General features: G+C 35.1%; 4 protein-coding genes across 5 annotated transcripts in view; 1 reads left to right on the forward strand and 3 right to left on the reverse strand.

The window, feature by feature from the left end:
• LOC117788557 (band 7 protein CG42540-like) overlaps positions 1-2577 on the reverse strand; it is a 4424-nt gene extending 1847 nt beyond the window's left edge. Inside the window, exons 1-2 of the mRNA XM_034627345.1 lie at positions 2281-2577; positions 7-497 (exon numbers count right to left, since the gene is read on the reverse strand). Coding sequence (XP_034483236.1) covers positions 7-497; positions 2281-2530 — 741 coding nt within the window. The 5' untranslated portion in view covers positions 2531-2577. The remainder of the gene's footprint in view (positions 1-6; positions 498-2280) is intronic.
• A 1735-nt stretch (positions 2578-4312) lies between these two features.
• On the reverse strand, positions 4313-5447 carry LOC117787478 (NADH-cytochrome b5 reductase-like). The gene has a single exon (XM_034626024.1). The coding sequence runs from the start codon at positions 5431-5433 to the stop codon at positions 4471-4473; it is 963 nt and encodes a 320-aa protein (XP_034481915.1). The 5' UTR covers positions 5434-5447; the 3' UTR covers positions 4313-4470.
• A 952-nt stretch (positions 5448-6399) lies between these two features.
• LOC117793596 (transmembrane protein 185B) lies at positions 6400-8529 on the forward strand. Its single transcript, XM_034633956.1, has 4 exons — positions 6400-6775; positions 6844-6914; positions 6980-7554; positions 7624-8529. Exons 1-4 carry the CDS (start codon positions 6738-6740, stop codon positions 8017-8019), a joined length of 1080 nt encoding a protein of 359 aa, XP_034489847.1. The 5' UTR covers positions 6400-6737; the 3' UTR covers positions 8020-8529.
• Positions 8530-10776: 2247 nt separating this feature from the next.
• Positions 10777-17193, reverse strand: LOC117793768 (post-GPI attachment to proteins factor 2-like). 2 transcript variants are annotated; one of them, XM_034634159.1, is made up of 6 exons: positions 16745-16875; positions 14405-14476; positions 14080-14295; positions 13176-13440; positions 12496-12714; positions 10777-12076 (listed from the first exon to the last, which is right to left on the reverse strand). In XM_034634159.1, exons 3-6 carry the CDS (start codon positions 14212-14214, stop codon positions 11916-11918), a joined length of 780 nt encoding a protein of 259 aa, XP_034490050.1. In that variant the 5' UTR covers positions 14215-14295; positions 14405-14476; positions 16745-16875; the 3' UTR covers positions 10777-11915. The 2 variants fall into 2 exon arrangements, with proteins under 2 accessions (XP_034490050.1, XP_034490049.1); XM_034634158.1 differs by lacking the exon at positions 14405-14476 and having other exon boundaries at positions 16745-17193.
• Positions 17194-17473: the final 280 nt, after the last annotated feature.

The following is a 17473-nucleotide window of genomic DNA, read 5'->3' on the forward strand; positions in this document are numbered from 1 at the left end:
CATAACGCCCCAGGGTTCGGTGGCCTCATCAAGGGTGAACTGCATGTGATGAGCAAGAGTCTCCCGCTCGGTGAGGAGCTCGGTCAGATTCCTTGTGCCGACAATATTCCGTAATGTGGTCGCCGCCAGCAAACGGGTCGAGTTGCTATAATCCTCAACGCGGACAATCGCATAAAGTGGATCTTTGATGCGATAATAGACCACAGCGTCGACAGTCACCGTCACCGAGTCCTTGGTCAACATCTCCTGCTGCGGAACATTGAATGTGACCGTACGTAAATCCACTTTCCGGTACTCATCAATGCACGGCAAAATGAAGAACATGCCGGGACCTCGTGCTCCGCCGGATAATCGACCCAGACGAAAGATTATGGCACGCTCGTATTCGGCCACCACCTTGAAGCAGATGAAGATCGAGATGGGGCACGTGATGATGAAAACCACAACTGACAGCATTGTGACCAGCCATTCCATGCAGCCCAACGGTTCATTTTCAGCTAACAAAATCGAGAAATTAAACGAAGTGAATCCCTTGACGTGATTGAAGATTAAACCCTTTATTCATTACAACTATATATATGTTATTGAGTTGCTGTTCAGATGATTCACAATCCAACCAGATGAATATGACTGGTCGACAATCGTGTAAAGCACTTTGAAGCACGTCATTTTTAGATTAGCAGCATAATTATGAAAACTATTGTAGCTACAATCGAAGTGATTCAACGATATTATCATTATACATTTTATAATTTTCACAATATTTATTTTTTAGTGTAAAATACTATAGTTTTTAAAAAATTTATTATTTAGTGTAAAACATTATAATTTTCACAATATTTATTTTTTAGTGTATCATATTATAATTTTCACAATATTTATCTTTTATGCTTTAAACTACTTTCAAGTATTTGCTTTTACTTTTACTATAGTAAAAGTACTATACCATGTCCGTCTGTCTGTCCGTCTATCCGTCCGTCTGTTGGAACGCGTTGATCTCAGAGACCATAAGGCTAGAGTCTTTAAACTTGGTAAGTAGGTGCCTGAATACCGAAAGCAGATCAAGTTTGTTTTTTTTTTTTTTGATCGGACCTGTATGTCATATAGCTGCCATAGGAACGATAGATCGAAAATGAAGTTGAAGTATGAAAAACTTCTTGGTTTTTTTTAGATATCTCGACCAATTTGACATAATATACATCTGGGCTGGTATTATACATCCTGCCCAAAATTGGTTCAAATCGGATCACTATATCACATAGCTGCTATAGAGACGCTCTGTCGAAAATCAAGTCTTAGTATGAAAAAATATTTTGTTTTTAAGATATCTTAAACAAACTTATAGAATATGCATTTAATTTGTAGTTATTTATCCTAACCAAATTTGGTATGGATCGGTTTCCTATATCATATAGCTGTCATAGTGACAATCGGTCGAACATCAACTTTTAGTACAGAGTACCAGAGTATTCTCTGCCGCCCAATTGTTTTTGTACCCATCTCAGCCTTAGACAACTTGACAGTTCATTGGCCTAATACTAACAATTATATTGATAACAAGATAAAGAGGTTTCATTCAATTACAGAGCCCTGTATTTAATTTTTTACTGATCGTTCCAATGACAACTTTATGATACAATAAAAAACAACAAAGTTTTCATACAAAACCATGCATTTCGAACGATCATTCAATTCTACAACAGCAATATGATGAAATGTAATTGTCCCCACGTGATGCACCTAGCAAGCGTTTAAAACCGGCTTTTTTCACTTATTATTACTATTACTTATGTTTATATGGAAACAAGTTAATAATTATTTACCTGCGCGTTTAAGTGCGTGAATCATCATGCATTTTAAATTTCGTAAACAAGAGATATTTACAACGTAGATAATTTGAAATATGAGCAACTAGAATTTAATTCTCAACAAATATAACAACTTTAATTATTTGATTTTTCAGTTATTTTTCTTCACAATATTTCTGTCCATTTGCTGAGAGTTTAAAAAGAATTTCAAAAAGTAATCAAAGAATAAATATTTGCAAATGGTGCAATGGTTATTAAATGCGACCAGTTCCAGGAATAGTATCATAATCTATTGTTATCAACATCATTTGGCACAATCTCAAGAGAGTGAGAGTCCATCTAACTACCATATACATGGATACGCTCGGCATATCGATGAATTAACAACCTCAAGAAAAATTCGAATTCAATCTAATCTTCATTAATTGCAAATATGTTGAAAAAAACAATACTTATTTACTGAAATTCTTACATGTCTTGAATGTTGAATATTGTGGTCCGCCTGTGCGAGCTTCGGGTTGAAACATTTTTGGTTCTTCCTCTTGTTGTTCTTGATAAATTAGATTTTGTTGTTGCAATTGTTGTTGTTGTTGCTGTTGTTGTTGTTGTTGTTGATCGGGTACAATGGTGATCATTGTCGTATTGGAACTTCCACTCGGTATTTCCGATGCACGTAAATCCTCGTAGTTTGCATACATCGGTGAAATACGTTTTTGATCCATCGCGCTGATGTTAACTCCGCAATATACCGGTCACAACTGTCGCCGTCACTTTGCTGTTGACGCTCTGCTGCAGCTGTGTTGAACTTTTTTCCGCCAAAAGCTCCCGCTCGCAATTGCGATAAGCGTAGATTTCCCTTGCCTCAAGTGCCTCTCATTGTTAGACTTATCTCGTGCAGTCAGAACCACTCAGAATTCTCCTGTCTCAAAAGTTCGACTCGAAGTTACCCTAATTATATCGAAGGGTGCGAAAGGCGAAAAAGTTACCAATTTCTTTTCCTTATTATGAAAAAGTGTACCATTTGGAAATAATGTAATGCAATGTACCAACAAATAAAAAGGTTACAAGCTAAAATACCCTCCCTTCATACCATTTCAATGGGTGTAATGTTCAACAGTTAAAAAAAGCTCTAATTTATTTTGCATTAGAGCTTTAAAAATGTTTTGAATAAGTCTTTTTCAATTTAAAATTAAACAATGACTTCAGTAAACGATGTTGTAAAAGTTATGTATGTATGTTAGATACACACATACAAATGTACATATGTACAATTGATTTGATCTCTCCGATAAGCTCGAATCAAATGTGGATATACATATGTGTGTATAAATAGGACATCAGGATTGAACTTGAGCAAACTAAAATAAAGTAAAATAAAACAAAAAATACAGGCTGTCTTCGGACCGTCGAAGGATTTATTCCCTGTATATTTAATTGTTGATCGATCATTCCTATAACAGCTACTATATGATATAGTTTTTTACTTTAACCAAATTTGTACAGGTTATATAAGACAATACCAACACAATATACAAGTTTTTAGATTGAAAAACGAAACGAAAAACGAAATAACTTTTTTTATTTGAAAAATAATTTAAAATTGAATAAGCTTTACCTAGTTATATAAAAAGTATACAAAAGAAATGGCAAAGAAAATTTCGTTTTGCATAATAGAATGTGGTGTTTTTTTGTCAAAATAATTACTTGACTAATCCACTGTTCAGCTACAAAAAAAAATCCGTTAAGTCAACTACTTTGTGTTTTAGTTCTTACTTAAAAGCTTTATATTGTGCACATTTAATTATTTAAACAAATAAGTTATTTAATAATTAATTTTTAATGAAACAAATGTGGTCGACACATATGTACATTTGTATGTACATATTTGTGTATTCGACATCAGAGCTGGGAAAAATGCTACAAAATTTTAATCAAGTAAGCCTTAAAAAAATAAAAAGTTGTGATATTAACTGGAGTCTTTCCAGAAAACGAGTTAAGCGAGTTAGTTAATTTTTTTCAGCTGTTACTAAATATCATTAAAACTAGTTATATTGTTAGAATCATTATTTTCTTAATGAATTCAAGTTTTTGCAAGATTTTCCGCCCCAGAAAATCACAAAATTTTTGTCACCCACAGCTTTGAAGATACAACTCTTGGTGAATAACATTTTCTTTTATTATTATTTATTATCCAACCTAATCTGATAAATATATCTATCAGGGGTGCCACAGAAAACGAAACCAAGCGAAAATCTCTCAAATCATCTTACATTTTTGGGAGATTTACGGTTGGTTTAGATTTCTCTGGCACCCCTGTATAAAATATAAATTTATATTTTGAAGGCAACTCAAGCGACTAAAAGTATGCAGTGTATTTTATACCGTAGGAGTTAAAATATGTATTGCTATTATACTTTAGAAACATTTGTACTGTGGTAACAGATTTCGGGAAAAATTACCATTTTTGAAATAAACCGACTAATAAATAAATGACCCGTTTTGGCTCAAATGTAGCAAATTCACTTTTCTATAAATGTGAAGTATACTTTTAACTAAAAGCAGAATCCAAACGTAAGTCCCTTAAAGTTAAGCACATTACTTGGACTAGCCAAGATTCAGAAGGCATCTTATATAAACTATACATATAAAAACAAATATTTATTTACAATAAAAATATATTATCGTCCGTTACGTTCAAAGCGTTGACTGCTACTTCACGCATGTGCCGCTGAAAACTGGAATGTCCGGCTACGATGACTATGATAGATTCTTCTTGGGGCAACACTTGAGAAGCCAGCTGCTTGGCATCGAGGCGTCCAGTGTGTGCTGCCTCCTTGTAGCGCAGCTGCTTGCGTAAATGCTCACAAGGATGCTCTCTTCCGTTAGAGCTACAGGTGCATTCCTGATGCGTCAGATAGAGACAGCTGTGGTAATTCCAGTACTGAGCAAACTCTAGCAAGCGTTCACGAAAGTAAACGTGCTGCAAGTCCTGGGCACATATCAGATGTCGTATGCGATTTATGTCATCCTCGTTGTCCAACACCTGGGAGACTAGTGGCATCGTGGGCGCAATGGCCACGCCCTGCGCTATTATGACAATACATTTAGCGCTGCTCGTGTCGTGCACATAGTTCCCAATGGGACCGCGAAACTGTAGCACCTGCAACGGTTGCAACGCTGACAAGAATCCGGACATGGCTCCATCCGGCTGCAGTTTGACCAGAATTTTGAACTCTTTGCCAGCAAAGTCTGTCCAATAGGGTGAGTAGGGGCGCAACAGCGGCGTCGCATGATCAGTCAACTGAGCGCGCAACATGACATGATGACCCGGCGGAATGTCCAATATAGTATCGTCGTCGCCATCTTCATCCTCAGTCGTAGCAGCGTAGACAAAGTGTAACAGTCGTATTTGTGCATCGCCGTTATGCGTCTTATTACTTATCAGCCGGAAATTGGTGTAGCTCAAAATAACATTGCGCTTTCCCGCCAGCAATGCAAGTTTGCTGGGCTTTGGCTTGTTGTCGTTGTCCAGAATGCAGTTGGTGCATCCATTGCCGCAGCAATCGGTTTCGTCGATCTCGTTATCAGGCATGAACAACAAACAACTAAAGATGCGATAGTTCATCGATAACAACACAGCTGCTTGAAACCAAATTATTACACAACTCTAGAGCTTACAATATCGGCACAAGTTATTAAGGTGCCCACACACGACAAGCATGCGCGTTAAGCATGCTCGGCCCGCAATTTACATGGTGTGTGGAGTAGTTGGCGAGCGGCTCGTTGTTATTTGAAAATTTTAAATTTCCAACGAGCGGCTCGCGCGCTTGCTCGTCGTGCATGGCGTTGTGTGCGAACATCGAATCAAAACACACCAAACGTCACTTTGATGTAAACGTCAATGAGATAAAATTGAACACAATATATATTGAAAACGTAACAAGTAGGCTTGTTATTAACGAGCCTCTCGCCGTCTGTTGGCAAAGGAAAACTTCGACGAGCCGAGCATGCTCAGCGCTAGACTTGAGTCTTATGAGTGAGTGAACAAAAAAGAGTTGCTCTTTGAAATGAGTGAGTCAACATATTCCTTTATGATTGCTCATTTTTGCTCAGTTGTTCACTTTTCCTCTTTTGTTCAATTTGAATAAGTTGTTTAATTTTGCTCTGTTCAATTTGGCTGCCCTGATGTTGATATAAAGTTTCATTTCGCCCCGTCATTTGATTACATTGTACAATGTCAGAAAGCGCTAACCGCACAATATCTCAAAATAAAACAATACTAAAGAGTAACTGAGCAATTCTGAGTAAATCGTACTGCTCATGAACAATAAAGAAATAAGTGAGCAAGTGAAGAAGTGAGCGATCTGAGTGAGTTGACTCACTTAAAAAAAAGAGCAAGTGAACATGCTCACCAAAGTGAGTCATGTTTACACAAGTTTACTCAGCACACAGTTTACACATGTTTGTCGTGTGTGGGCACCTTAATACAACATTTATATCGATATGAGCTATGCAGCAACCAATAGCTGACAGCTGTTGTTCTATCGATAGGTAGTCAGCAGTGTGAGTCGATATTCGATAGCTAGCTGATAGAAACAGACAGATAAACACAACAAACATACAAGTATGCTTATTTTCTAACAGTGTCGCGCAGTGTGTAAATAAAATATTGAAAATCAGCTAACCAAATTAAACGAGAAATTTTATCGTTGCCCCACTGCTTGGAGTGCCAAACAGACAAGAAGAACGGCAACTGGCAACGTATAAATAAATAGGGCAAAGGCAATACAATAATGTGCAACTAGTGGCGGGCATCTGCATCTGCATCAGGATCTGGATCTGGATCTCTTGAGACTCACGAGAGCACTAGAGGAACAAAGGCAACGGCAAAGCTAAAGTGAAAAGCATCAGACGGACTGAGAAGGGAACATGAATCTTGAATCGTTATTTCGTGACTTTAATCCATGGTAAGAAATGTGTCTTATCAATCTGTTTACTGTATTCCATTTGTTAACAATTTTCATTACAATTGCAGTAAATTTATAGTGCACTGCAGCCTATTTACGTTTGTAACGCTATTTGCGTTGCGCCTTGATGGTTACATAGGTATGAAATAAATACAATAAGTATGTTATGTTGAAAAATTAATGTAAAATTGTTATTATTTATAGATTGGCCCTATTGGGCCATATTTACGCCATTGTGGGTCTGGAAATGCACCGCCATATTGGGCGCCATTGTTGGCGCCATTGTGTGGTGCCGTTATCCGCACTATCGCCTGGAAGGCGACTCCTACACACAGTTCAAGGCAATGCTAATCTCATTATCACTGCATCTCATATTGCTAATGTTCGAGCTGCTCGCATGCGATAAACTCACTTCGGAACGTCATCTCTGGGTGCTTGTCTTTATACCATTGATCTTTGGATCTGTCGTCAGTGTGGGAGCCTGCGTTTGGGCCGTTAAACATGATCGTTCCTTTGAGCTGGAACTGTTTTTGGCTGTCAATGCATTGCAATTTGTTTCGCTGCCTTTGAAGCTAGATAAGTTCGTCTATTGGAATTGGGATGTTGTCTTTGTGCCCATGTGGATTGTCATTTGCTTGAGCCTGGTCAGTGTGCTCTACAATATCATATTCTGTGGCATCATGATGCGCACTCCCGAGGTCTCCTTGCAACAAAAGAAGGCGGCCCTGAATGCGGCCGTTGGCAACATTTGTACCGTCCTGCCGCTGCTCTGTTTTCAGGTAGGTTTTAAAGCATTCAGACACTCGGAGTGATAAGTCGAAATATGTCTAATTTTGAACTCATTTTAGGTGGTCATCTGTGACAAACTGGATGGTGAAATCAAGTTTCCGTATATTGTTGTGTTTGCCCCACTGCTCGTCTCAATACTGGCACTCATCGTCCTCAGCTTCACCGCCAAAGGGGGTAACATGTGGTGGTTTGGCATACGGAAATCGTTTAGCCAATTTCTGCTGTCTGCAATGCCATTCCTGCAGGAATATGGCAACATTAGCTATCATGCGGAGACACAAAGTAATGCCGGCCAATCGGTGCCACTGGATGCATCCTCATCGTCCACTAGCAACATGGCAGCCACTGAGCCACTGCACGAGTTCAGCAAGCATGATAAGAAGAGCAAGAAGGCGGCCAAGAATGATATTATGAAGCCAGTGGTGCCATTCATCAGCATTGATTTGCCTGATTAGACACACAAGTTGAAAGAGACGGACACACACAGTTAGAAAGAGAGAGAGGGAGAGAGAGAGAGAGAGAGATAGAGATAGAGAGGGAGAGAGCAAGATGGATTGATCAACTTGTAATGCAACACAGCACAACTAATAACAATAATTATAACAATTCGCATTGTTATCAATATTATCAAATCATACACACATACATACTTATATATTTGTGCACCTACTTTTAGGTGTTTAGCTTTAAGCATACATACATACATACATATGTATACATATTCACATACATATACAAACCATTGGCCGTAGCTAATTCGTACTGAATTTAATTTGTAAGTCCCCCCATTCTCACTCACACCTGTGACCTACACACCCTTACCCCTCCACACACCAGCGCAATAACTAGCACATACACACTCACACATGCATATAATAAGTGTACATATATACGGGCCATTAATTTTCCTATCAACTATTTATCCAATTTGATTATTCCTCAATTATCCTTTGATGAAATCGTCCGATTTGTGATTGGTTTAATTTGTTAGTTATTTTTTCTAAAGCTATACTCGGATTTACTTTGATTCTACAACCTGATACATGTGCAAATATTATAAATCGTAAATCTGTGTATGCTAATGTATTTTATGTTTTATATATTGAACGTTGTAAGGGTTTATCAAATTTAATTTAAACACTTGTAAATATTTAACAATGTCATTAAAAATTTCTTAAGTGCTTCCAATTCTATAAGGGGTTTTTTTTTGCCTGGTGAAAGCGGAGTTAAGAGTTAAAGGAAAAGGAAAGGAAAGCTGATATTGCTTCTTAATGATATATTTTATAATATAATTTGATTGGAAGGTTGTTTATAAGGAATATATAAAGCTTACATATTTGCTTTATTATGTATGTTTATAAAAACCTAAATTTATCTCCGTTAAGATATTCATCAACACCAGTATTAGTTAGCTAGCTAACTATATTTTCTACATAGTTCATCTATACGAACTGATTCTCAATTGCGTAAAGTTGCTTAATTTAACTACAGTCTCTATTTTGAGAGGCTTTTAAATCATAAGGCACAATCTGCAGAATCAGTTAACTATACTATTGAAAACATCCGTCATAGTTATGAAAAAATCGTACTTTAATGAATTTCTTCTTTATTTCCTAAAAGTTAATTCAAATGAAAAATCCACATTTCCCCTCCCAAGATTATTAAATTGAACTCGTTCTTCAGTTTATATGTATGTTATAATCTTTATTCAAATTAGGAAGCTACAAAGTTTTACAATTTGTTGTTTGACATATTTTGTTATATTATAAATTTACTTACGTTGTGTTGCCTAAAAATTTGATGCAAAGGTAAAAAGTTGCACTCTAAAAAGTGTCAAGTGTCATCCGACTATATTTCGTACTATATGAAACAATGCAACAGATAAATAAAGAGATACAGAGACAGCAAGTGAGACCGAGTTAAATACATACATATATGACAGGCACTGTGAATATGAAGATAATAATATAATTCAACGAAAACAAAATCAATTGGAAAATTTTCAAACTTGATTAATTGCAATTAATGAAATACTATAGCATGGAAATCTGAAACATTTGATGGCAAACTAACTGTACCCCGTATAATAATATAATGAGATTTTCAGTGAGGCTATCAATTTTGTATATGTGTATGTGTGTGTTGCATAATAACAATTGTTTCATTACTTTAGCAATTACAGGAAATACAATTTCTAAATGTATTCTCAGACTGCATCTACATAAACTTTGACCTCGCCACACGCAAATGCATCAATATACATAGATTTTCATAAAATATTTCTTGCAGTGTATAGTACAAAGTTGTTCTTATTCTTCATTCATAAGTAATTCTTTACTCTTTTTTGTTTTTTTTTTATTTAATTTGAACTTTCGATTCATCTAAATATTTGAAGAAAAAAAAACAATGCCATTACTTATAAAATATATGCTTGCATATATATATACATACATACAAATATATATATATATATATATATATATATATATATATATACATTTACATATATGTATAATCTTAATTGTTAATAATTTATATATAGTAAGTATTGTTTCTTACAAATACTGAAATCGAAATCGAAATAAACGAAAGCAAATCGAATGAAAAAAAAAATTGTTTATAATGTGAACTTGTAGAAGCCAGCTGAATTTTATTCTCGGGTGTTCTGCTTTTTCTCTTATTTTTCTTCCCTTCCTTCTGAGTTCTTTTTTTAACTATATAATGTATGCTATTGTTGTTCTTGTTGTTTGTTTAGAATTTGCTAAGCACATTTAATTATTTACTTTATAAATTTCATTCACATTTTTTCCAGCAGCAGTAAAATTTTTATTCAGAACAGTGTTCCCCATTTAGTTTTCGCCTGAATTTTTACGAAATTTTTTTTACAGAATTTTGTTAATTATTTCTTAATTAATTTTACATAATTTATGCTTAAGATGTATCTGTGAAATTTCAGGCAAAAAAACATTTCGGAATGTTCCACTAGACTTTAATATTTTAATGTATGAATTCTTAATGTTGTTCGTTGCTTTTCTCAGCTTAAATGGCTATTGTCAGATTTAGTTTCTAAAACACTTTCTTGTTTTTTTAAGTTGTACGGTTTATATTTTTGTTTATTTTAGAATACGTGAGTGCAGGGTGAGTCGGGGGAGCGCTACATAAACCATAGGCTCCACCATATACAACTGGATTTGTAATTATGTTTTTCATAGTTTTTCGTTTCGTTTTTTATTTCCAATGCACATTCTTTGTAAAAACGATATGTACTGCTAAAATGTTAATATATCCCATATGTAATACATATCCGTTGTAATACTGCATATATAACTATATACAGTAGTTCAAAATTTTGTTTGTATGTGTGTGTTTTATCCCTAGGCTTAACAAGTGAAACAATTACGCTCCTATGACAATTGACATGAGATCATCCAAGAACAGCAACGGCAAAATATGTTGCGAATTATGACAGAGTTACTAATTTAGATGAAGCCTTTATTTTATGGATATATAGCTATATCTATTTACAACTGGGAAAATCTGTTGGAATTCGAGTAGACTTTTATGAAATTTTTTAATTTATTCGAAATAAGCTTTAATTTCTTTAAAAAAAAAAAGATATAGTAATGCAAATTGGACTTAGTTACAATAATCTGTTGTGCATTGTACTCCACACACTATATTATATATCCAAATTCGGATGAAATATGAGTTCTTCGTAGACCAAAAAAGTTATCCTTATAGAGAGAAACCATATCAAAAGTCTGAAATAACTTTATCCAATTTGTCTATAGGTATAACTATATAACTTTCCCATACATGGTTATGAATGGTATGCAAAGGTTAGGGAGGATTGCCTTGAAATTAATGAAGTTTTACGTAACTGGCCTTTTCTGACATTTATTTACTAGATATTGTTTATTAATTCAACGTTTTCTTCCGATTCCTTTATGAAATCTATAGAACTTTTGGATGGTGTGTTCATACATATATGTATAGTTAACATAATGCCGTATAAATCGATTATAATCTGAAATTCTATTTCATTGACAAACTGCAACTGGCGAGAACAATGTAAAATCTTTTTTCAATTTATCGTTTTTCATTAACTTTTGTTAGGTTATGGAAGCGCTAGTTTGAAATTTTTTCTCAAGAAGTTCAGTAATTGTACGTTTCTTTCCGAGTTCTATTTATATAGAGTGGTGTATTACAATTTCTATAAAGATGTTTCTGTAGGTCTCAGTGTGAGTGAGTGTATATATAAAATACAATAAAAACGGAGTAACAAATAAATTGTAGTTTTCGTATCGAAATTGGGAAGTTGGAAAAAGGAGTTAAGGAGTGTTTATGCAGCCTAGTTCAGTTTCGGTTTGGCGGCCAAATACTTCTTGAGAGTTTCGGGAGGTCCCTGCACAATCAACATGAACTGCGATGGAAAGTCCCAGATAATGGTAAAATGGAACAACATATTGGAAATGGCGATCAAATATTCAAAGAATGCAAACCAACTGAAAGCTGTAAAGAGATTTAAATATGTTATTATAATGAACATAAAATCGGAATATAAAATTCAACAGCTAAGCACGTGGCGTTATCGTCTTAGGTCTTTTGTTATCTCTACTTTTTTTGATCGTCCTGTAACTCACTCGAAATACTAATTTTAATACATTTTTCACTGGTTTTTTAACTAAAAACTTAAAAAGTCACGTCTTTTTTTTTTATACTTTTGCAAAGAAGAATCGCGGAAAATCCGGTATATTAACAATATAAAACAATAGAAATATGCAAAACTAATATAAAAACAAAATTATAATAATTTAATAAGCTTTAGAGAACGTAAATGTACAATTTACGATCAAAAACAGAATCCCGATATCGAAACATAATAGGATACAACCACGTGCCCATTTTTTTGGAGCGTAACTCTCGCTTACCCAAATCATGACAGTAGAAACGATGCTTGGCAAAGAAGACCAATAACCCAATGGTGCTCAGTATGGAGGCAACAAAGAGTATTTTCTTCCATTTGATGGATTGACGCTGCTGAACAGTGAGCGTCTGGCGAGCATTCAAGATGCTATTCAGCTTAATTGTAGCCAGCATATAGCACAGCGAGCATATCATAAACGTGATGAAGATCCGCTCATGAACAGCTAAAAGTATGATAGAAAGATAATACAAAAATTTAATACGATATAAGTGTATAAGATCGATTTAGTCAACCCACCGACTATAAGATACCCGTTACTTTATTTAAATTTATATAAAATTGGTCTATATATTTTAAACAAAAAAATATTGCATAATTTTAGGCGCTATTAGTAACTTCAAAATGTATAACCGCCATAACTACCGTTAAGTTTAATTGATATTGATGAAATTAAATGAACTGATTGCAAAAATTAAAAGGAAGTGTTCACCATTAAAAACAACATTATAAAATAGAAACTAAAGTTGAGAAATGAGAATATGTATCAAATAATTAAGAAGGTATAAAATTCATAGAGTTTGACAAATCTGCATTTGCCTGTTACATACATTACAACGAATACAATATATGCTGTAACTTTACGAGTAACGGGTACAATTAAAGAGTAAAGATGAGTTTACTTACGATAATTCTCGCGATTCGATATATAGGTGACACCGCCAAGTGCCGCAACTTCGATGCAGTTGAGCACCAGGATGAGTGTTATCAACCAGCTGGTCTTTGGCACCAGCGATGGAGCTAAACGCGCCAATTGGGAGCGATAATAGTTCTTGTAGACAAAGGCAATAGGTATACGCGGTCCAATGTGCAGCGCAATGCTAAAACGCCAGAAATAACGCTGTGGACTAACGCCAGTAATTGCACTTATCGAGGGTACAATATTATAGACCTGAAATATATTAAGAGGGAATTAACTAAGTTAGTAAAAGTGTGTTTTTTTTTAAACGAAATGAAGCCGGAGATGTTACCGAAAAAAAATATTTTTCAAGAACCGAAAACTGAGACGTTTGTACTGGTAAAGTTTCGGTACATTTTTAATTATTTTTATGTATAGATTTATCTCGATAAATATGTAATTCAATTTTTTTTCATGTAAAAAAATTATGCTAAATTTAACAAAAATTTTAAACTGTAATAATTTTATAAAAACTCAACCGATTCTCAAACGCAATATTGATCATGGTTTGGGCAAAAAAAAATTTTTCTGCATTTCAAAATAATATAACAGTTTCGTCAAAATAATTTTTTTCTTTTGATCTGGTTTTTGATTTAAGTACTAAAGGGTTCCCTCTTTGAAATTTCAAAAAGTGAAAATTTGAAATCTCTAGCTTTCACATTTTTCTTCCTCCATAGAATTTTGAAAATTGAAAATTTGAAATCTCAATATTGAACTTTTAATCAACTGCTTATATCAAAATAAACATAAAACAACACTTTTAACTCGATTCTGACACCTTTTAAAACAGAAAACCGAAACTTTTTTTTATTGTGGTTTGATTCCCAGGTTTATAATAAAAATAAAGCTCACCCGGCAATGTGTCTCGTGTACATCGTCGTATTGGAAGACGTAGGCGGTCACAAAGCATGTGAAGAGTGTTACCAAAGGCAGTAATGCCGTTACCACACAGATCTCATGGAAACTGGCCATATAGTGTATGGCCATGGGTTGCTCCGGCTGCTTCGAGCTAATCGTTGTTTCCTCCTCAGTTTCTCCATCTTTCTTATTTTGTGGTTGTTGTTGTTGCTATCAAACGGAAGAATCAATCAAAGGTTTTAATGTAATTACGAGCAGAATTAACAACATTCGATTCGACTTAATTAGTTATGGTTCGTTTGATCAAAAGGGCGCTTACCTCGCTTTTTGTACTCTCGAAAACTTGTTCATGATGAGTTTTGGATGGTTAGGTGCACAACAACAAAAAGCTCTATAATAAAAAAAAAATAATATAAGAACAAATAATAATAATAATAATATATATTTAATATGACAAAATAATAAATACCAAGTAATGGTTCTTAAAAGGACAATAAAAATCGTTATTAGTTTTGTTTTTAGCAAGCATTATTTTGTTAAATAAAAAAAGTAAATTTATATTCTATTAACTGTGTTTAAAATGAAAATAAAATTCGTAAATTAAATTATTTAACATGATTAATATTTGCACTTTTATAAAATAATTTGAAAAGTTTAAGAAAATATGTTAAAATTAAAATAAACAAATATAAAAATCGATCTGAAATCTGAGATACTTTTATTAATTAAAGAAGCAAAACATTCAAAGTCAGTAAAACGTTTAAGAATGTAAGATAAAACGCAATAGAAAATCAAAGCACTCGCTCTCTCTCTCTCTCTCTCTCTCTCTTGAGAGAGTGTTGTATCGAGTACATGCTATATCCAAAAGTGCAAACAAATAAGCGTTTAACTTTGCCCTGTAAATTAAAGAAGCAGTAAAAGGGTATACTATAAATAATACAAGAACTCGCGACACGTTAAAGTACAAATAAATAAATTATTTATTTCAACTCATATTCAGTATGCAGTTAGTATTCGTGAATATTTTTAAACTTCCTTAATCTTTTCTTTAAGTTTTTTAAGTTTTAAAGTCCGAAATAGCTTATATAATTTGTTTATAACTTATCCGAAATTCCGATTATTAGTTTTTCAAATACGTTATGTAACACTATCCGACAGTGAACTGTGAAGTTCCTTAGATTTAGGCCAGACTACAGGGTATCTTTGCAGGTAAGAAGTTTCTAATGTGATTCCTATAACTACAGGGTATGCACGTAGTTTAGCTCTCATAATTGCAAGGCTCTTAATCGCATTTACAGCTTTAATTAGTATTTCCATCGGAAATAGTGCAACAATTTCAATTGTGTAAACAACAAAAATGTATTTCTGGAATATGTAACGGAACGTGACTTTTGGATTAATAAAACCTTGAACCATGTACAATATACGTACACATGTTTTTCAAAAAATTCCTAAATTTAGATGGATGATGATGTTTCCATGAATAAATTTAATACACAAATTTTCCAGTTAAATAAAGATGGATAAAAGTGTTATTCCAACTGATTGCACTGCGATGGAGTGAAGCTGGGCAAAGATTTAATCCAAGCCGAAACTGAGGAATTATTTATGATTAAAAACGAAAATTTGATTTTGGCATTTCAGGCAGCTCCGAGGCCCAAAGGATTAAATGCTAAAAATAGGCGCTACCAAGTGCGTGGTGTGGACTGTGGAAGATGGGTGTTGGGTGGCATGTGGGAGGTAAGAGATTGCGGTGACTGTGGAAGTAAACATGAATACGAAGAAACGTAGGCGGTAGACGGTAGACGATGTGACCCTGACGTAATCAGAGCACAAACTGCGCAACATTGGCCAAATTAATTAGCACAAAATTAATGAGAAGTTTTGCGAGGCGTCAGAAATGAAATTGAATATGTGTTTACGATTAAATCAGGACAGAAAACGTTGACTGAGACAGGAAGTGTAACGTTTGTGGAATGTGGGTGAGTGAGAGAGAGAGAGAGAGGCGAAAAATACAAGGACACACACACGAATGACAGCTATAAAGAGGAAGAAGCAGAAGAAACAGCTGAGAAAATAGAGGTTAAACCGCCAATGTGAACAATTAAAACCAAATAGTAAACAAAATGGTTAACTTAATGACAAATGTGTGTGTGTGTGTGTATGTGTTCAGTCATGAGAAAAGCAGGAAGACGCAACACGCACGTGAAATGGGGGCGGAAACAGGTCAAAATGGCAGGGACACACAAGTGGGCGGCATGCGCAAAGGCCCATGAAGATGAGGAAGAGGAAGAGCTGGCAGAGGGTGGCTGAGGTTTGGGGTGGCCGCGGAAAATTACAATGGCAAAAAAAGGAAGAGAAAAAAATGGGCTGGCAAAATAACAATTGCCCAACTTGTGACGTCTGCGGTTGTGTTGTTGTTGTTGTTGTTGTTGCGTGGGCAGACGTAAGCTGGAAGCGGTATGAGGGGATGGGGGGGGGGGTCAAGTCAATAAGCGTGCGCTGTCATTTTAGTTATATAATGGCTAAACAAAAGAACAAAACTGTGGTTTCATTGCAATAAAACAAAAGACAACTTTAAGTTATTGGAATAACACGAAATCCATGGTTACACATATGCACACACACACAGGCAGGCACACACATACACAGAACTCACCGCTGGACCGCTGGAATCACCGGAGAAGTCGCCACGTTCGCTGCCCTTGTTGCTGGAATGGGCTAAGGAAGCTGCAGCTGACGCCGCCATTATTAACGTTGACGTTGAAGCGACGCCGCTATCTGCTGCTGCTGCTGCTTCTGCTGTTCCCGCTGCTGGCGTTGGCATTGTTGTAGTGGTTTTCTGCATATTTTAAGGCGGCGTTGATGCTTTTTAGCATAATTTGTACGCCACGCTGCTGCCAACGAATTGTATGCCCGCGCGCGCGCTGCTCTCGTGCAACTGTTTTTCAATCAAATTGCAAAAGCATTTTCACTTTTCTTTCGTTTTTCTTCGAGCATAGCGTAGCTTTTCTGCTATTAACACATGATGTTAACGCACTGTTATGCTCAATACGTTATTCTTTTCAGTGCTTACAGTGTCGACTTGATTCCCGTTAATCTCTGGTCTGCTGTTTTTCAGCTAACGTAATATGTGTCAAATAAAAGTTTGCTCAATTGTTTGCTGTAGTATCTTGTGATTTGCATTATTAATTGATAGGATTTTACTCATTTGTTTATAATTTTCAAATTGATTTAAGCAAAAAAAAAAAAAAAACATTTTGCTCATTCACTTTGAACACTCTGAAGCTATGTTAAATGTCGATGAAAGCTGCCAACTTAAATAATGTTAACAGTCTGTGCGCTACGGACTCCTTTTGCGTTTCCGTTAGTATACATGAAAATAGCG

The sequence above is a fragment of the Drosophila innubila genome, chromosome X (assembly GCF_004354385.1).
Source record: "Drosophila innubila isolate TH190305 chromosome X, UK_Dinn_1.0, whole genome shotgun sequence".
In the NCBI taxonomy this organism is placed as follows: Eukaryota; Metazoa; Arthropoda; class Insecta; order Diptera; family Drosophilidae; genus Drosophila; species Drosophila innubila.